This window comes from Cervus canadensis, chromosome 29, assembly GCF_019320065.1.
Source record: "Cervus canadensis isolate Bull #8, Minnesota chromosome 29, ASM1932006v1, whole genome shotgun sequence".
NCBI classification, from domain to species: domain Eukaryota; kingdom Metazoa; phylum Chordata; class Mammalia; order Artiodactyla; family Cervidae; genus Cervus; species Cervus canadensis.
In genome coordinates this window covers 26,430,579-26,452,672 of record NC_057414.1, presented here as the reverse complement: position 1 = coordinate 26,452,672, position 22,094 = coordinate 26,430,579, and the positions used below count along the sequence as shown (strand labels likewise).

The following is a 22,094-nucleotide window of genomic DNA, read 5'->3' as shown; positions in this document are numbered from 1 at the left end:
CTACAGTAATCAAAACAGAATACTTTGGTTTAAGTATAAATACATAGATTAATGGAATAGAAATGAGATTTCAGAAATAAACCCTAATATTAATGGTCCATTGATTTTTGACAACAGTGTCATATCAATTCAGTGGAGTGAATAATAGTTTTTTGAACAAATGATCCTGGGACAACTAGTTATCCTCATACAAAAGAAGGAGGTTGGATGCCTATCTAATGCTATACATAAATATTAACTCAAAACAGATCATAGACCTCAGTGGAAGAGCTAAAACTACAAAACTCTTAAAAGAACACAGAAGAGTGAATCTTTGTGAGCTTGGATTGTGTGCACAGGTGCTCAATCACTTCAGTTGTGTCCGATTTTGCGACCATATGGACTGTAGCCCGCCAGGCTCCTGTCCATGGGATTCTCCAGGCAAGAATACTGGAGGGGGTTGCCATTCCCTCCTCCAGGAGATCTTCCCAACCCAGGGACTGAACTGGTATCTCCTGTATCTTCGGTACTGCAGGCAGCTTCTTTACCCAGTGAGCTACCAGGGAAGCCCTGAACTTGGATTAGGTAATGACCAAAGCAACTAGAGAAAAGGCAGATGAATTGGACTTCCTCAAAATTAAAAAATTGTGTCCTGCAAAGGAAACCATCAAGAAAGTGCAAAAGCAATCCCCAGAACAGGAACTGTTTGCAAACCGTTAAGTCTAATAAGGGACCTTATGCAGAATATATTAACAACTCTCAGAACTCAATAATCAAAAGATAAATAACCCAATTACAAAATGGCAAAGGATTTGAAAAGACAGTTCTCCAAAAAAGATATACCAGGGGCTAATAAGCACGTGAAAAGATGCTCACTATTGTTAGCCATCAGGAAAATAAAGACGCTCACCATTGTTAGCCATCAGGAAAATCAAAATCACAATGAGATACCACTTCATACCCTTTAGGATGATTATAATCAGAGAGATAGATAAGGATAAGAGTTGGAGAATGTGAAGAAAATCTGAACCCTTATACATAATTGGTGTGAATGTAAAATGATGCAGACGCTTTGTAAAAGTTTTCAGTTCCTTAAAATGTTCAACATTAGGCTACCATATGACCCAGCAAATCCCCTCCTGGGTATATAGCCAAGAGAAATAAAAACACAGCAAAGCGTGTACACAAACGTTCATAGCAGCATTATTCACAGCAGCTAATTGGTAGAAACAGCCCAAATGTTCATCAACTGGGTAAATGAAATGGAGTATATCCAGAGTGGAATATTATTCAGCAATAAAAAGCAATGAATTACTGATATAAGCTACAACATAGAGAAATCTTTAAAACATGATACTAAATGAAAGACTCTAGTCACAAAAGACTATTTATTACATGACTCCATTTATATGGCAAGTCCAAAATAGGCAGATCTATAGAGACAGAGTGGGCTGGTGATTGGCTGAGAATGGGAAACAACTGCTAGTGGGTATGGGACTTTTCTCTTCTATACCAAAAAATTTGATTATTGTTAAAAAAAGCAACTATAAAAATTACAGTTGTAACCAATTTTAAGGATACTTTTCAGTAGTGTATCTTAAGTGTATTTATATTCACACTGTTGTGAAAGAGACCTCTGGAACTTCTTCATCTTGCAAAACTGAAACTCAACTCATTAATAACTTCCCATTTCCTCCTGACCCCAGATCCTGGCAACCATTACTCTACTTTCCTTTTTTAAATTTTGGCCGCGCTGGGTCTTTATGCAGCACATGGGCTTCTTCTCTAGTTGCGGCATGCACACTTCTCTTGTTGCAGAGCACGGGCTCTAGAGTGCGGGGCCTCAGCAGGTGCAGCCCGCGGGCTTAGCTGCCCCGCAGCATGTGGGATCTTAGTTTCCCAACCAGGGATCGAAGCCGTGTTTCAAGCATTGGAAGGTGCATTCCCAACCACTGGACCACCAGGGAAGTCTCCATCACCCTACTTTCTAACCGCTTGAATTTGATTACTCTAGGTTGCTAGCATGAGTGGAATCACACAGTATTAGTCTTTTTGTTCCTAGCTTACTTCACTTAAGACAATGTCCTTAAGGCTAATACAGGTTACACTACATGACAGGATTTCTTTCCTTTTTAGGGCTGAAGAGTATTCCACTGTATGTATACACCACATTTTGTTTATCCACCCATCTGTTGATAGAAACTTAGGTTGCTTCCACCTCTTGCCACTATGAACATATCTGTTGAAGGTTCTGCTTTCAATTATTTAGGATATATACCCACAGTGGGATTGCTGGATCACACTGGCATCTCCTTAGAGTGACAAGTGTTCTAAAATTTGATAGTGGTAATGGTTGTACAACCATAGAGTATAATACAAACCACTGAATTGTACATTTCAAGTCAGTGAATCAAATGATATATAAATTATATCTCAATGAAGGTGTTAAAAAATACAACTCAGAAAGGCTAAAGCAAGGATTTAGTTGCATAAAGATTTTGACTGAACTGGATAATTAATCTGATTAAATAACCAGTCAATCTTGTCACACGAGTAGTTCTGACACTAATTTTCAATGACCTAGCTAGACGTTTAGGTGTTTTCTGAGACATAACTTAAGTGCTTTTTCAACACTGACCATTAGAAGCAGGAAAAAGAAAATGTCAGTACCTCTCAATTCACAATATTAAAACTTTTCATATTTTGTGTCAAGAAACACTGTAAACAAATAACAAACTGATACTAACTATAGCAATTTTTATTTCACCTGCTCTGTAGGTATGGCATTCACCAGATTTTTTAGAGATAGGAAAATACAGTAGGACTTTACTCTCTTTGACTTCCGATTTACTTTTTGAAATGTCGCTCACAATTATTTCACATAAAAGATGCTCAAAAGGCAGAGGGTTTATTTGCCTTTTTTTGCTATAAAAATTATAAAAGTAAAAAGTCCTGTGTTCATCATCACTGAATGGGGAAAGAGGTAATAAATTTAAAAACAAGAGAGAAAAAATTTTGAGGAATAAACATACATCAAATTCAGATTATTCTCATCTCTAACTACTGTACACAACCAGAAAAGCTAACAGCAATATGGCCACTGGTGCTCAGAAATTCATTTCTTCATCTTCTCTTCTCCTTCATCCAAACATTTTTAATTTTGTCAAGATTCAAGTGGTACAGTTATATAAAGATAATAAATGAGATAACCTCAAAGATTTTTAATAATCTCTTCTAAGCAGAGCAGAGCAAAGTGAGAGAAACCTCACCAGTCTGAGTGATCATTTTTAAAACAATACACACCAGATTGTTTACAGTAATGAGACAAGTCTGGAACCCAATTTTCAATCTTGGTCCCAAGCACAGAGTGAAATAATGGTCATGATTTAATTAAAAAGATACCAATTGTGTGGGACAGTCTTTCTTTCCAGATTACACATCTTATACACTTTGACAATTTTTCCTAAAATAATCTCTTGGGGTAGATTTTAAGTGAAGGTTGAAATACTAACAGTTGATTTCAGATTCTTATTACAGGTTTTTCAAAGTCCGTCTATGTGCAGAAGCAAAATTATGAATGGCAACTCGAAGATCTGAGTTCCCCTCAGGGATGTCACAGGAATTGATGACTGAATGTAGTGCCCGGGTATACGCTGCAAATAAAGATTAACATAGTGATGAATGAAGTAGGATTCTAAACAGTTCTCCCAACCTCTTCCTATTAGTACTGCTTCTCTGCCCAGTCTCATAGGCATTAACTTTAACAACCCATTGAGTAAGTATTGAGTATTTACCACATGCCAAGTACTCTATGATTACAGAAAAGATCATGAGAGGATGGACACAAAAATTAAATTGCAGTGTGCTATTTCTAAACCAGAGGCATATACAAAATGTCATCACAGCATGAAGTTCAAAATGAGAAAGAAACTAGGAGAGGATGAAAAAGATTTCCAGAAGTGGCAACATTCCAAAAAAAAAAAAAAAAAAGAATCAGTAACATTTAAGATGGTCTTGAAGGATTAATAGAAGTAAAGAAAAGAAGATCTTCTAGGCAAAGAAATGAGTGTGTGGGGGTACAAGGATATATTAAAAAAAAATGTGGTGTGTACTGACAATAGCAGGTTCGATATGGCTGGAGTGTTGCCTGGAGCCAGAGAGAAAATATGCTGGCTATGCACTGTATTTTGTACTTCAGTGGTAAGTCCTACAGGTCTGATGATAGGGGAACGGCACAATCAGAAGTGTGTTTTTAAAACATAATTCACAGGACTGATAAGAAACTCATATCGCAGATGGAACATTAGGAATACAAACACCGCCAATATTTTCGGTGTGTGTATGAAGCCTCTATAATCTCTATACTATGTAAATCAATACATTTAAGAATGGACAGGAAAGAGAAATATTAGTGACAATAGGAAATGACTCCATTTCTTCTAGCTGGTATTCCTAACAGAGTTTATATTGGTCCTCATGTTTCTCAGTGACCCCTAGCAGAACTGGCAGTCTAATGTGGATATACACACATTATAAATAATATACAGATGATAAGTCTATGTTAGATAACATTCAAGAATTTGGATAACAGGGTATTCAACTGGACAGAGGCCTAACTTAGATAGCTATAAACCTCTAATCTTCTTCATTTACAGGAGGACCTGCAACCATAGTCTCATTACTGTACAATGGGCTAGAACTATTTCCCCAGCATAAGTGAAGACAAGAAGATAACATATCTCAAAGAGAAATATAACTCACTATAACTATTTTTATTGCCTCAGAGTTGTTTTGTAAAGGGGGTATAACAGTCTTTGATATATAATAAGCACTTAAGTCAATAAATGCTAATTTCTACTACAATCACTTCTTTTACTCTTGTTATTTTTTATCTGCCACCAGGCCCCAACCATTCCTTGAAGACACTTACCTTTGTGGTTTTTATAGAAAATACAATTGTTGGCACAGGTATCAGGATGAGCATCCCAAAAATCAGGACCACAGCAGCAGAGTGGAGGTAAAGTAATATTATATAGCCGCATTTTCTCCTGGATCTGGGCTCTTAAAGCTTCTACATATCTACAAAAATACAGAACGACCAAGCAAAGTAAACCACTAGGAAGAGAATGAGCGTGAGTCCTTATTTGACTCCTAGCTCGAACTGTTAAAACTATTTCGTATCACTGTGCCTCAATCCTTCCTCTGCGTACTAGGAAGCAGTACAAGGAAAAATGTAGTGCTCTCTGATTCCAGAGAGGTATCAGGCAATCAAGAAATCTGTTCACCTTCTGATGCACAGGGTGAGGGTTCGATCCCTGGTCGGGGAGCTAGGATCCCACATGCCTTATGGCCAAAAACAGCCAAAGAACATAAAACAGAAACAATATTATAACAAATTCAATAACGACTTTAAAAAATGGTCCACATCAAAAAAAAAGTCTTTAAAAAAAAAAGAAACGTGATGAAGTTCTGTACCTCCTAAAGCATAAAAAGACATAGTCAATTCATTTTAAGGAAAATGAGAATACCGACTTCCTAACAAGTCTCCTCCAGGGTCAAAATTTCATGTAGAACTTTCCAAAGTACCTTTGGTATTCTTTTTCTTTCTGCTGTTGTTTTTCTCTGGCTCCTTTTATTTCCTCAAGCTGTAGTTGGGCTAATATATCACTCATCTTCTCCTCTGAACATGGTTCTTCATGGGATTTCATTCTTAATATCCTCTGTTCTTCAGCATAACGTTGCTGCTCTTTCTTTTTCTTAATTCTGAGAATAAAATCATAACATGGTTAGGAATTTCATCAAATCATTATTTAGAATTAGCTTTTAGATCCAAATACCTCAAGAAATTCCCAGAAACAGGGGAGTCAGGAAATCAGTTTAACAACCCTAGAAAAGCTTCAAAACTCCCTGCTGGCTGATTTAAGTTTATCTCATTGCTCATGTGTACACATAGTCTCTTGAATGGAAATGACCAATAGTTACTACTAAAAGAGTGTTCCTGTAAAAATTCTAACACAAGAACTTTCTGAGGTTAAAATTACAAGTAGACAGGACTTCTGCTTTTAGCTAAAATGGATTAACAGGGATTGGATTTGCCCTACCACCTTAAAAAACCAAATAAATAAAACAACAAATCAACCCAGAAACCAACCAGACCAAAAACAAACAAACAAAAAAAAACAATGGTTTGCTAGACACTGGATATTCAGCAATGAAAGACAGTGATCCTTGGCAGATGGAGAACAAATGCAGTGAGTCCTACAAGTGCCCCAGCTCACTGCCTTGGAAGTTTCCAGGCAGCAGCAGCACAGGGCAGGCGAGTTGAGGTGGGGCCTGGTAGATCTGCTGAGCTGGGGAGACGACGCTGAAAGTGCAGGGACACAAAAGCAACCAGAGTAAACCCAGGGGAGAGAGCTGCTCAGAGAGAGAACCCCAGAGATCTGGGGGGGCTCCTCCGAATACACAGCAGAGCACTGAGCATGCATGTGAGGACAAGATCTGAGACCAAGGACAGAGCCTTCCAAGAGAGGAACAGCGAACAGTGTCCTGTGCTCACACGGCACAGAATGGAGACTGTTCCCACCACGTTAAGCCTTGAGAAACTCACCATGTACAGGCATTGGGTAGAGTTTTCAGGAAGACTCTACCTCAGCAGTGGGGAATAACGATTGTTCCAGACACAACCAGCACTGTAAAAGCAAAGCCCCAAAGCAACTTAAACAAAAGTGCTCGTTGTTCAGTCGCGTCTGACTCTTTGCGACCCCGAGGACTGTAGCCCACAAAGCTCCTCTGTGCATGGGGTTTTCCAGGCAAGAATCCTGGAGTGGGTTGCCATTTCCTTTTGCATCCCTAAACAAAGCTCAGAAAAATTTTACAAGAATACAAAGATAACCAGTAACCAATGAGGTAAATTCAATGTTGGACGTCTAATCAAAAATTACCAGGCATGCAAAGAGGCAGGCAAATACAATTCATAATGAAGAGAGTAATCAACCACTCAAAATCAACCTAGAATAGACAGCGATTAGAATTAGCATAGAAAGACATTAAAACAAGATAGTAAAACTATTAACAGATCCTGTATGTTCAAAAAGTTTAGACATAAAGAAGACTGAAATCAACTTATCAAGATGAAAACTACAATTTCTGAAATAAAAAATACACTGGAGAATAAGTCTATGTATTAAAGAAATAGAATTAATAATTAGTAACCTTCCAAAACAGAAAGCCCCAGGCCCAGATGGGCTCACCAAGCAATTAAGGAAGAGATTACACCAAACCTCTTCAATCTCTTTCAGTGGACAGAAGCAGAAAGCATGCTTCTTAACTCATTCTATGAGGTCAGCATTACTCTAAAATCAAAACCAGATAAAGATATTAGAAAGTATTACCAATATCTCTCATGAACAAGAGGCAAAAATCCTCAAAAATATTAGCAAATCGAATCTAACAATGCACACATATATCACGATCAAAAGGAATTTAGGCCAAGAATGAAAGGCTGGTTCAACATGAAAAAAATCAATTAATGTAATAGATCACATCAAAAGCTAAATAAGAAAAATCACGATTCTATAAAAAGATACAGAGAAAGCATTTGACAAAATCAAACACCACACAATCCAGCAGTACCCCTTGGTATTTACACAACTTACACCCACACAAAACCTGCGCATGGATGTTTGAAATAGTTTATTTGCCAAATGCTGGAAGAAACCAATATGTCCTTCAGTAGATGAATGGATAAATAAACTGTTGTACTTTCAGACAACAAAATATTATTCAGTACTAAAAAGAAATGAGCTATCAAGTCATGAAGAGACATTCAACGTAAATGCCTATTACTAAGTGAAAGAAGCCAATCTCAAAAGGCTACATACTGTATGATTCTAACCATATGACATTCTGGAAAGAGTAAAACAATGGAGACAGTGAAAGATCAGTGGTTGCCAGAAGCTGGGGTTGGAGAGAGGGAAAGAAGGTGAGCAGGCAGAACATAAAGGAGTTTCAGAGTAACTGAGGAAACCAGATCTGAAAGAGACACGTGCACCCCAATGTTCATCGCAGCACTGTTTATAATAGCCAGGACATGGAAGCAACCTAGATGCCCATCAGCAGATGAATGGATAAGGAAGCTGTGGTACATATACACCATGGAATATTACTCAGCCGTTAAAAAGAATTCATTTGAACCAGTTCTAATGAGATGGATGAAACTGGAGCCCCTTATACAGAGTGAAGTAAGCCAGAAAGATAAAGATCATTACAGCATACTAACACATGTATATGGAATTTAGAAAGATGGTAATGACAACCCAATATGCAAAACAGAAAAAGAGACACAGAAGTACAGAACAGACTTTTGAACTCTGTGGGAGAAGGTGAGGGTGGGATGTTGCGAAAGAACAGCATGTATACTATCTATGGTGAAACAGATCACCAGCCCAGGTGGGATGCATGAGACAAGTGCTCGGGCCTGGTGCACTGGGAAGACCCAGAGGAATCGGGTGGAGAGGGAGGTGGGAGGGGGGATCGGGATGGGGAATACGTGTAAATCTATTGCTGATTCATGTCAATGTATGACAAAACCCACTGAAAAAATAAAAAAAAAAAAAAAAGGAGTTTCAGAGTAGTAAAACTATTCTATGTGATACTTAATGATGGATACAAGTCATTATACATTTGCCCAATCCCATAAATGTGCAACACCAAGAGTGAACCCTAATGTAAATTATAAACTTTGGTTGATAATGATGTATCAGTGCAGGCTTATCACGTGTTAGTTGTACCACACTGGTGGGGAACGTTGATAATGGAGGAGGCTCTGAATGTCAGGGGACAGTACATATGGACAATTGCTCTACCTTCCTCTCAATTTTGCCATGAACCTAAACTGCTCTATAAAAATAAATTCTTTATTAAAAAAAATACACTGGATGGGATTTCTAGCAGGTTAAACATTGCAGAACTAAATCTGAAAGCATAATCATAGAAATTATCCAAAATAAACCACAGGGAGACAATCCAAAAATTTAACACAAAAAAGCAATGAATCCAATAAAAGACTGGAATAGATATTTCTACAAAGATGATCTATAAATGACTCACAAACATAAGAAAAGCTGCTCAACATCACGAATCTTCATTCAAATGCAAATCAAAATATCAATGAGATTATCACCTCATACTATATTCACAACAATATGGATATGTTTATTTGTTTATGAACACTACTGAACTGTACACTTAAACATGGTTACAATGGTAAATTATACATGTTTTTTTACCATCAAAAGACAAAAAAAACCACGTCACATAAATAAATGAATAAATGAAGGGAAAAAAATGAAATCAGGTTGTTTCTAGATGTTCAAAACCTGAAAGAATTCATCCCCAGTATGGGCATAACCCAGAGACAGTACAGGCGTGGTTCTGGACCACTGTAATAAAGGGAAGCTTGAGATAAAGCACATCACATGAAGTTTTTGGTTTCCCAGTGCATATAAAATTCTGTTTACACTGTAGTCTCTTAAGTGTGTGGTAACACAATGTACATGCCTTAATTTAAAACTAATTGGCACCAGCAGACTAGCTCAACACAAGGTTGCCACACACCTTCAGTTTGTAGAAAAATGCAGTATCTGCAAAGTACAGCAGAGCACAGCGCAGGAGAACAAGGCATGCCTGGAGGCCCACAGCGGCAGGGAATGTTGAAGGTTATCTTTCAGACAAGAACGAAAGGACACTTTAGGGAATATGTGTAAGGTTCTTATTAGTTAAATCTCTTTTAAATAGTAACAGACTTCTTTAACAAAAATAACAATGTATTTCATATGTAAAAGTTAAATGTATAACAATAGTATAAAGGTTGGATGAGAGAAATGGAAGTACACTACTCTAAGATTCTTACATTAAAATGTTTACATTATATGTGAAATAGTATAATATCGTTTAAAGGTAGAGTGTGAAGAGTTAAGAGATGTACAACTATAAACCCTAGTGTGTGCATGCTCAGTCTCTCAGCTGTGTCCAGCTCTTTGCAACCCCATGGGTTAGAGCCTGCCAGGCTCCTCTATCCACGGAATTTCCCAGGCAAGAATACTGGAGTGAGCTGCCATTTCCTACTCCATGGGATTAAATCTGAGTCTCATGCACTAGCCGGTGGATTCTTTACCACTGAGCCACATGGGAAGCCCTATAAATCCTAGAACAACCAATAAAATAACAAAAATGTCATACATAGCTTACAGGCCAAAAAGGGAGATGCAATAGAATCATAAAAATATAAAAGTAATTCAAAAAAGGTATAAAAAGAGAACTAAGGAGAAATGGGACAAACAGCAAGGTAACATATCAAACCCTACCAATAATCATGTTAAAAGTAAATAATCTAAACACCCAATTAAAAGGAAGAGATTGTCAGATACAAAAAAAAATTGTAGGATTTGGTTTTTGTTTGATGTTTTTTCATTTATTTTTATTAGTTGGAGGCTAATTACTTTACAATATTGTAGTGGTTTTTGCCATACACTGACATGAATCAGCCATGGATTTGCATGTGTTCCCCATCCTGATCCCCGCTCCCACCTCCCTCCCCATCCCATCCCTCTGGGTCTTCCCAGTGCACCAGCCCTGAGCACTTGTCTCATGCATCCAACCTGGGCTGGAAAAATTGTAGGATTTGATTCAACTACACACTGCTGACAAGAAATGCACTTTAAATACAAAGAAACAGATTAAAAATACAAGAAATGCAAAAAATATGCTAGCACTAGTTAAAAGAAGGTTGGAATAGCTATATTAATATCCGACAATGTAGATTTCAGAAAATAAACTATCAGAGATAAAGGTCATTTCATAATTACAGAGTCAATTAACTGAGAAGACGTAACAATCCCAAACTTTTATGTATCTAATAAAAGAGCTTCAAAATACGTGAAGCAAAGGCTTATGGAATTGCAAAGAAGATACTATAAATCCACAGTTAAGGCAGAGATTTCTAATACCCTCTCTCAATGATTGATAGAAAAACCAGGCATAAACATGGCAAAGATACAGACTTGATCAATATCCTCATGAAATTAAAAGACGCTTGCTCCTTGTAAGAAAAGCAATGACAAACCTAGACAGTCTATTAAAAAGCAGAGACCTTACTTTGCCTACAAAGATCCATATAGTCAAAGCTATGGTTTTTCCAGTAGTCATGTATGGATGTAAGAGCTAGACAATAAAAAAAGCTCAGTGCTGAAGAATTGATGCCTTTGAACTGTGTGCTGGAGAAGACTCCTGAGAGTCCCTTGGACTGCAAGGAGATCAAATCAATCAATCCTAAAGAAAATCAACCCTGAATATTCATTAGAAGCACTGATGCTGCTGAGTATATTTTCAAATGCTTATTAGCCATTTATATATTATTTCCTGAGGAGAAATGTCTATTTAAATCCTTTGTCTACTTTTTAATTGGGTTATCTTTTTATTACTGAGTTGTAAGAGTCCTTTTATATATTCTGACTCCAAGTCTCTCATCAGATAAATGATTTGCAAATAATTTCTCCCATCTTTAGTTGTTTTTTTCACCTTCTTTATAGTTTTTAATTTTGATGAAGTCCAACTTATCAATCTTCTCTTTTACTGTTCGTTGGACAATTGACTTTTGACAAATGCACTAAAGTATGCAGTGGAGAAAGAATAACTTCAGCAAGAGGATATCCATAAACAAAAAACACCACTTCACACTACATATGAAATGAACTCAAACTGGATCACAGACTTAAATGATAATCTTTCTAGAAGAAAATAACAACAAATTTTTGTGACCTTGGGTTAGGCAATGATTTCTTGACTATGACACCAAAAGTACAATCTCTTTAGTCATTTAAGAAATGTAAACTAAAACCACAATGAGGTATCACTACATACCCTATTCAAATGGCCAAAATGAAAAAGACTGATCATACTAAGTGTTGGCAATGATGTAAGGGAACTTGAACACTCTTACACTGCTGGTGCTAACATAAAGTGGTACAACTACTTTAGAAAACCATTGGACAGTTTCTTTAAACACTGAAATATATACCTACCATGATGATCCAGTCCACTCTCAGGTATTCACCCAAGAGAAAAGGTAACATATTTCCAAAGACTGCAGCTTTATCTGTACTAGCCCCAAACTGGAAACAACCCAAATGTCCATCAACCTTTGAATGTATAAACAAATTGTGGTATATCCAAACAATGGAATACTGTCTTATAAGAAAAAGGAATAAACTCTTGATACCACCACAACAAAGACAAATCTTCAAAATAATTACTCTGCATAAAAGGAGGTAGGCCAGGACTTCCCTGGTGGTACAGTGGATAGGAGTCTGCCTGCCAATGCAGGGGATAGGGGTTCAATCCCTGGTCCTGGAAGATCCCAACTGCAGCAGAACAACTAAACCCATGAGCCACAACTACCGAGCCTATGCTCTGGAGCCCACAAGATGCAACGACTGAGCCTGTGAGATGCAACTACTGAGCCCGTGTGCTGCAACGACTGAAGCCCTCACACTGACAGCCTGTGCTCCACAACGAGAAGCCACTACAAGGAGAAGTCCACACGCTCCAACTAGAGAGTAGTCCCCACTCTCCGCAACTAGAGAGAGCCCACACACAGCAATGATGACCCAGTGCAACCTCCACAAAATAAAATTAATTTTTTAAAAAAGGAACTGGGCCAATCCCACTCCTAGGTATATATCCAGAGAAAATCATAGTTTGAAAGGATGCATGCACTCTTGGTGTTTATTGCAGCACTATTTAAAATAGTCAGGACATGGAAGCAATCCAGATGTCCATTGACAGAGGAATGGATAAAGAAGATGTGATACATATATACAACGAAATATTACTCAACCATAAAAGGGACAGCATACTGCCATTTGCAGAGATGTAGATGGATCTAGAGACTGTCACAGAAGGTGAACTCAGTCAGAAAGAAAAAAACAAATATTGCATAATATTGCTTATGTGTGGAATCTAGAAAAATGACAGAGATGAACTTATGTGCAAAGCAGAAATACAGTCACAGACACAGAGAACACACTCACGGGTGCCAAGGGGGATGGGATGGACTGGGAGACTGGGACTGGCATGTACCCTACTAAGTACAGAGCAGGTGACTGAGGAGAGCCTGCCACACGGCTCAGCGGGCTCTGCTCAGGGCTCTGTGGGGGCCGGGGGAAGGGAGCCCACATAGGAGGGGGCACGTGTATGCGTGTGACTGACTCACTCTGCTGGACAGCAAGAAGCGAACACAACACTGTACAGCGACTACAAGCCAATGTAATTTATTTAAGATACAAGGCGCTGGGCACAGGAGTCCACGCTGCACACTGGTCTACAGACACACAGCGAGCAAGCAGCTGCCTGAGGAAGCGCGGGCTGCGCAGGGAGAGGAACTGCCAAGGGCACGCGGAAGCCTGAGGGTGATCGGCGTGTTCACTGTCCTGACTACGACAGTCATTTCACGTGTGTGTCTGTGTACGTGTGAAACTGTATGTGTGCAGTTTACTGAACATCAATTATACTTATTTTGAAAAAACACCTTCTAGCAGAGAGCAAAAAACACCTTCTAGTTGTACAATGAGAAAATTGTCAGAAAACCTAACTTTAGAGCTTTTGTTAAGAAATATAACTAATTCAGGACTTTCCTCATGGTTCAGTGGTAAAGAATCTGCCTTGCAATGCAGAGAACACAGATTCAATCCCTGGATGGCAAGCTAAGATCCCACATGCCACCAAGCAACTAAGCCTGTGCCCTGCAACTACTGAGCCTATGCCACAATGAGAGAACCCACGTACCTCAACGAAAGACCCTGCAGGCCACAACTATGACCTGACACAGCCAAATAAGTAAATATTTTTTTTTTTAAAAGCAACATAATTCAAGACTAGAACTTACAGATGTATGCTGATAATGTCAATTGCTAAAAATGACTTTGAAACAAATGAGCTGCTATTTTCTGAACACTAGTATTAGGTCAACTCACACACCTCTTCAACAAAGCATGGTCTGCTGAAAATTCTGGGCTTCTATCCATTTGTAGCAGCCTGTTTACTCCAGGGGAATTCTGGGCTTCCTTTGTTAGATTAATACAGGTATACAGTAAAAACCAGGAAGCTGTCCTACAAAGGCTCAAAGATCAGGCACTGGAAAAGTACAAGAAACTTGATGTGCGACTAAGTTCATCCAGATTCTGTCACCTCAGTAGAGGTGACAAGTCCACTCTAAACAAAGATTTTCTTATAACTGTTGGGCACACTTGCCATTCTTTCTTGAGCTATAAGTCTACTAGGAGTATTCCTCAAACAGTCTACAACATAAAAATAGCTTTTATGGTATGTTGTTGTCATTGTTTAGTTGCTAAGTCATGTCTGACTCTTTGGGACCCCATGAACTGCAGCACACCAGGCTCCCCTGTCCTTCACTGTCTCCTACTGAGTCGGCGATGCTATCTAACCACCTCATCCTCTGTTGTCCCCTTCTCCTCCTGCCCTCAATATTTCCCAGCATCAGGGTCTTTTCCAGTGAGTCAGCTCTTTGCATAAGGTGACCAACGTTTTGGAGCTTTAGCTTCAGCATCACTCCTTCCAATGAATATTCAGGGTGGATTTCCTTTAGGCTGGACTTAGGATTGGACTTGAGGTTTGATCTCCTTGCTGTCCAATGGACACTACTCAAGAGTTTTCTCCACACCAGAGTTCAAAAGCATCAAGTCTTCAGCGCTCAGCCTTCTTTATGGTCCAACTCTCACATCTGTACATGACTACTGGAAAAAGCATAGTTTTGACTATACAGGCCTTTGTCGGCAAAGTGATATCTCTGCTTTTTAATACACTGCCTAGGTTTGTCATAGCTTTCCTTTCAAAGAGCAAGTGTCTTTTAATTTTAAGGCTTCAGTCACTGTCTGCAGTGAGTTTGGAGCACAAGAAAATAAAATCTGTCACTGCTTCCACTTTTTCCCCATCTATTTGCCATAAAGTGATGGGACCGAATACCATGTTAGGTTTTCAAATGTTGCGTGTTAAGCCAGCTTTTTTACTTTCCTCTTTCACCCTCATCAAGAAGCTCTAAAGAGCTTCCTTCATTTTCTGGGACGAGGAAAAAAGTTCCTCTTCAATTTCTGCCATTAAAGTGGTATCATCTCCGTATCTGATGGTTGATATTTCTCCTGGCAATCTTGATTCCAGCTTGTGATTCATTCAGCCTGGCACGTCACATGATGTACTCCACATAGAAGTTAAAAAAGCAGAGTGATGATATATAGTCTTGTATTCCTTTCCCAGTTTTGAACTGGTCAGTTGTTTCATGTCCAGTTCTAACTGCTGCTTCTTGACCCACATACAGGTTTCTCAGGAGACAGGTAAGGTGGTCTGGTATTCCCATCTCTTTAAGAATTTTAGACAGTATGTTGTGATCCACACAGTTAAAGGCTTTAGTGTAGCCAATGAAGCAACAGTACAAATTTCTCTGGAATTCCCTTGCCTTCTCCAATGAATGTTGGCAATTTGATCTCTGATTCCTCTGCCTTTTCTAAATCAGCTTATACATCTGGAAGTTCTCAGTTCACCTACCGCTGAAGCCTAGCTTGAAGGATTTTGACCATAACCTTGCTAGCATGTAACATGAGCACAACTGTATAGCAATTTGAACATTCTTTGGGGTTGGAATGAAAAGTGATCTCTTCCAGTCCTGTGGCCACTGCTGTGTTTTCCAAAGTTGCTGACGTACTGAGCACAGCACTTTAACAGCATCATCTTCTAGGATTTTACATAGCTCAGCTGGAATTCTATTACCTCCGCTAGCTTTGTTCATAGTAATGCTTCCTAAGGCCCACTTGACTTCACACTACAGGATGTCTGGCTCTAGGTGAGTGACTACACCATCATGGTTTTCAGGTCATTAAGACGTTTTTCGTATAGTTCTTCGTATAGTTCTTCTGTGTGTTCTTGCCACTGCTTCTTAATCTCTTCTGTTTCTGTTAGGTTGCTTCTGTCCTCACTATCGTGCCAATCCTTACATAAAGTTTTCTCCTGATACCTCCAATTTTCTTGAAGAGATCTCTAGTTTTCCCCATTCTGTTGTTTTCTTCAATTTCTGTGCACTGTTCATTTAAGAAGGACTTCTTGTCTCTCCTTGCTATTCTCTGGAACTCTGCATTCAGTTGGGTACATTTTTTCCTTTCTCTCCTGCCTTTCAGTTTCTTCTTTCCTCAGCTATTTGTAAAGCCTCTTCAGACAACCGCTTTGTCTTCGTGCATTTCTTTTTTTTTTTTTTGGTAATGGTTTTGGTCACTGTCTCCTGTACAATGTTAAGAATCTCCATCCATAGTTCTTCAGGCACTGTCTACCAGATCTTATCCCTTGAATCTATTCGATCCTCCACCGTACAATCATATTGGATTGGTTTAGGTCATACCCAAATGGCCTTGTGGTTTTTCCTACTTTCTTCAATTTAAGCCTGAATTTTGCAATAAGAAACTGATGATCTGAGTCACAGTCTGTTCCAGGGCTTCTATTTGCTAACTGTATAGAGCATCTCTATCTTTGGTTGCAAAGAATATAATCAATTTGATTTTGATATTGACAGTCTGGGATGGCAACCCCTGGTGGGTCAGACGGTAAAGAATCTGTCTACAATGCAGGAGGCCCAGGTACGATCGCTGGGTTGGGAAGCTTCCCTGGAGAAGAGCATGGCAACCCACTCCAGTATTCTTGCCTGGAGAATTCCATGGACAGAGGAACCTGGCTACAGTCCATGGAGTCCCACAGAGTCAAACATGACTGAGCATGCACAGAGACCATCTGGTGATGTCTATGTGCAGAGTCATCTCTTGCGTTGTTGGAAAAGGGCGTTTGCTATGACCAGTGTGTTCTCTTGACAAAACTGTTAGGCTTTGTCCTGCTTCATTTTGTACTCCAAGGCCAAACTTGCCTGTTACTCCAGGTATCTCCTGACTTCCTACTTTTGCATTCCAATCTCCTATGATGAAAAGGACATCTTTTTTTGGTATTAGTTCTAGAAGGTGTTGTAGGTTTTCACAGAACCGGTCAACTTCAGCTTCTTTGGAATTAGTGGTTGGGGCATAGACTTGGATTAGTGTGACACTGAATGGTTTACTTTGTAAATGAACTGAGGTCATTCTGGTGTTTTTGAGACTGTATTCACGTCCTGCATTTTGTACTCTTTTGTTGACTATGAGGGCTACTCCATTTTTTCTAATGGATTCTTGCCCACAGTAGTAGATATAATGGTCATCTGAATTAAATTCACCCTTTCCTCTCCATTTTAGTTAACTGATTCCCAAGATGTCGATGTTCACTCTTGCCATCTCCTACTTGACTACGTCCACTTTACCTTGATTCATGGTCCTAACATTCCAGGTTCTTATGCAATACCGTTCTTTACAACACTGGATTTTACTGCCACCACCAAACACATCTGCAACTGAGCGTTGTTTCTGCTTTGGCCCAGTCGCTCCATTCTATCTGGAACTATTGGTAATTGTCCTCGGCTCTTCTCCAGTAGCATACTGGACACCTTCTGGCCTTGGCGGGGATCATCTTCCAGTGTCATATCTTTTTGCTTTTTCATACTGTTCATGGGGTTCTCACAGCAAGAACACTGGAGAACTGGCAAGAATACTAGCTATTCCCTCCTCCAGTGGACCACATTTTGTCAGAACTCTTCACTATGACCCGTCTGTCTTTGGTGGCCCTGTATGGTGGCTCATAGCTTCACTGCGTTACATAAGCCCCTTCACCACGACAAGGCTGTGATCCATGAAGGGGATCACAATCAAACGCAAATGCAATATAAAGCTGGAACAAGGTAGAAGTAAGAAATCTCAATACTCCAACTTGTGTAGAAAGATATTTTATTCCTAGTAAGGATCAAGATATAAAGGCATATCAGGCAGTGTACTAGGAACATGAGAAAGGTAACGTGGAAAAGAGCCACAGCACACATAATTATTCACATCTGAATTTTCTTTTTTTGGCCATGCTGCTCAGCATGCAAGACCTTACTTCCCTGACCAGGGATTGAACCTGTGCTTACTACAGTAGATGTGCAGAGTCCTAACCACTGGACTGCCAAAGAATTCCCCACAATTGACTTCAAAATATACATCAATTTGTTCTCTTAAAATATAATGCATGATATAAGTAAGAGAACAAAAGGAAGAGGTTAAATAAGTATAAAAGTTTAAATACGAGCCTAGGATCATAGGTGACCTTCACTAAGGATCTATTTACATAAAGATCTTTTCCCAAAGAGAGCCAGTTTAAAAAAGTAAATGTTTTGAGGACATTCATATGTGATTAATTCAATAACTCCTGAGCTGGTGAAAAATGCAAATAAGAAAAGATTTTTCTACAGATGAGAAATCGAACTGAGGTTTTCGATTGTTGCTGTTATTTAGTTGTGTCTGACTGTTTTGCAACCCCATGGACTGTAGCCCACCAGGCTCCTCTGTCCATGGGATTTCTCAGGCAAGAATACTGGAGTGGGTTGCCATCTCCTTCTCCAGGGCATCTTCCCCACCCAGGTATCAAATCCTCATTTCCTGCATTAGCAGGTGAATTCTTTATCACTGAGCCACCAGGAAAGCCTCAGGTTTTCAAGAGTGAAACTTAAATGGAGCCAAGTGACTAAAAACAGACAGTTTAGTTGCTGGTATAATTCTCCACAGGCTTCCCAGGTAGCAGTAGTGGTAAAGAACCTGCCTGCCAACGCAGGAGACATGAGACGCTGGTTCGATCCCTGGGTCAGGAAGATCCCCTGGAAGAGGGCATGGCAACCCACTCCAGTATTCTGGAGAATACTGGACAGAGGAGCCTGGAGGATTGCAGTCCACAGGGTCACAAAGAATCAGACACGACTCAAGTGACTTAGCACACACACACACACACAATTCTCTATACCATTTATTCTCTATACCTATAAACTAAGAGCTAAGGAAACATGTCAGCGTTGTTTCTCAAACGTGGGTAACAGGAAATTACTTGAAATTGTTGGTAACAGGACAATCACTAGCAGTGATGGACTCAGCCCTTTCCCCTTCTCCCCCCTACTCAGTCCTCTTCTTATAGTCAAACATCTTAAGAGTTCAGCCTTTTCCTCTCTGATCTCCTCTCCCCTCTAATATGGCTTTTAAGACCCATCAATCACTCCACAAAAAAACTCTCTCTAAGGTCATTGGTGGCCTACAGGTTAATCCATCTAGCATTTACATTCTCAACAGGGGTAACATTATACCCAAGGCAGCAAAAATTGATTCGAGGGAGCAAAACATCTTAGATGTTAAAATAGTTTGTGGCCCTCAAAAAGGTCATAGTACATAAGCAGAAGTATACCATGTCTATTTCTTACCCTAGAAGAAGGCATTCTCCATTTCTTATTCTATGACTTCTCCCTAGGTGACTTTTTGCATACTATCTGCTTCTGTGACCACCCCTATCATCTGTAACTCATTAAGCTCCAGCTCCAACATAGACCATTCCTCTGAGATTTAAACCTATTTAACTGCCTGCCAGTTTGACATTCCACTTGAGTATCTCAAAGGTATTTATCTGGGAAAAGGATCCACAGCTTTGGTTTGATTCTCAAGTGAAGAACTACTGCCACACAGCAGTTTCAGAAAGGATCATAACCACAAAAATTGGCAAAACCAACTTAAAAAGTTGATAAAAACAATTACTTTATAAACCTCTCAAATGTCTTTAGAGCTTCTTGCATAAATATACCTTTTAGTTGATACACACAACAGAAACTTAATTAGGTTGGAAATCAAAATGTCAACATAGGGGTTTTTCCCAGGGCACTGACGTGAATACAATTACAGTGGTTCTCAGGTCATGCTAAACCCAGTGTCAAACTTTCAGTAAAAGAGAATTAGAATATAAAACTCTGCAAATTGATTTGTCAACTTGCTACACTGAGTGTTTGCATAACAGCAAGTAGATGGCAATATTTACATTTTGAAAAGAATCCTTAAGAGAAAGCGGTATCACAGGCAAAGTACACTAAAAATACATTCTTATAATTACAACAACTCAAAAACTCTCGTTAGTCATCTTTCATATAAGGTCATGCCACTGATCCTTTACAAAGTTAAACTTTGTAATAGAGATTTAGAACTAAAATTGAAGACTTTTTGGCTCTATGAATTCATACTTCTTGAGCAATCACAGAAATCTGCCAACACTAACACTGTCAAATAAAGGGAACTCTGCATTCAAGAATAAGAAGTAGCTTTATTTTAGGGGTTAAAAGAGGTGTCTGCCAGAAAAATAACTTCCTAAGGAGATGAAAGAAATCTTCCTCTTCGGTACAACAGGATTAAAGTCTAATCTAGCACAGTCTAAATCTCTGCCTGCCAATCCTGTTTTCCTGTTCAATCTTTTTCTCTCTTTCTTTATTCTGATTAGTATTCCTCCTTAGTGATTTCTGAAATCATTACTAAAAATAACATAATATTTCCTACTGGATGCTCTACTTGAATTTCCTTTAGGCACTTCAAATCCAATTTGCCCCAAACTAATCTTCTCCACCTCTACCTCCTTGCTGGAACATCTGTTTCAAAGCAGTTCATTAGGTAAATGGGCTAAGGGTGGCCTAAGCCATAAACCTGGAACTTATCTTTGAATTCTCTAGCAGTATCTTATCAATTCTATGTCTTTTGCTCTTAAAACTGCCTCCTCCTCACTGCCTCCCTGGCCCTGGCTTATAACTTATTAAAGTTACAAACTTCAAAGCAATTAGGTGATGGAATTGAATAAATTCAGGATTGAATCCCAGTTCTGCCACTGTTAAGTATGATCTTTATCTTAGGCAACTTAGTTAACCTCTCTGGGGCTCATTTTCTCATCTGTAAAATAAAAAGAATAATCTCCTAACATCTAGTCTCAGCCATTTTACCCATTCCTCACAATGTTTCTAAGTGGCTCCTGTTTTCAGGATAAAATTCCAAATCCTTCTTATAACATACACAGTTCTTTATACTCTTTCCTCATTTTATAAGGCCTACCTCTTGCCATTCTATTAGCTCCAATCACATCCACTCAGACGGGTCATATTCTTTCTTTCGTGTTACGCCTTTTACAGTGTGAGTCTTTCTGCTGGAGTTCCTACCTTCTCTTGGTCCACTCAGTTCCAGCTGTCTCATACCCTTCCGCTATCCCTTCACAGCTCAGCCCGGGAAGTCTTCCCTGTGCTGCTATACCGGGACCCCAATTTTGAGTTCAAAACAGTCTCTGTGCTCTCGTTCCTTCTTATAGTTTTTTCCTTCTACTGACATTAGAAGAAAGATTTTATTTTACTTGATATTTTTACATTTATGTTGATCAAAGAAATTAGTCTGTAATATTGCTATCTTTTAATATCCAAGACAGGTTGATTTTAAGGTTATACTGGCTTCTATAATTATGTGGCAAGTATTCCTGTTTTCCATTCTCTGGAATATTTTATGTAAAACTTAGTGCTATTTTTTCCCCTTAAATATTTGGCAACTAACATTTATTGAGCATGTACCACATGCCAGATTCTACACTAAGTTCATTTGCCATGTTACCTCATTTAATCCTCACAGCAACTTTCTGAGGTGTATATTCCTCTTATACCTGTTTTATAGAGAAGAAACTAGGACTAATAGAAAGTAACTTTCCCAAAGTCACAAAGCTGGTGGGCAGCAGAGCTAGGACTTGAACACATATCTCCCCAGGTTCTTAATCACATGCTATATTGTCTTGTAATACTTAACATATCACACTATAATTATTCATTTATTTGCCTCTCCATTAGTCAGTGGAATCTATCTACTAAGATCCTTGAAAGATGTGATCATATCTTCCATATTTTGTATGCTTTAAATCTAGCATGTCTACCAATTAATAGATTCTCAGTAAACAGCTGCTAAATGAATAAATGAAGACATATCATTTGATTCTCATAACAACTGGGTGAGGTAAAGTGGTTACTATCAATTCCTATGTAGAAAGCAGGTATATGTTTATTTTAGAATGCTGCTAAAGTGGTTTTTGTCTTTAAGTTAAAACAAATAACCCCCATGCAA

At 38.9% G+C, this 22,094-nt stretch overlaps 1 protein-coding gene across 5 annotated transcripts in view; it reads right to left on the bottom strand.

Annotated features, from left to right (window-relative positions):
• Positions 1-3,483: 3,483 nt before the first annotated feature.
• Positions 3,484-22,094, bottom strand: part of CCDC15 (coiled-coil domain containing 15) — a 47,323-nt gene continuing 28,712 nt past the window's right edge. For 4 of the 5 annotated variants that reach the window (XM_043452070.1, XM_043452067.1, XM_043452071.1 and 1 more), the window contains 3 exons: positions 5,566-5,742; positions 4,910-5,058; positions 3,484-3,632 (listed from right to left, as the gene is read on the bottom strand). In XM_043452070.1, coding sequence (XP_043308005.1) covers positions 3,511-3,632; positions 4,910-5,058; positions 5,566-5,742 — 448 coding nt within the window. In that variant the 3' untranslated portion in view covers positions 3,484-3,510. Of the gene's footprint in view, positions 3,633-4,909; positions 5,059-5,565; positions 5,743-22,094 lie in introns of those variants that run through there. The other variant, XM_043452072.1, reaches the window with a different exon arrangement.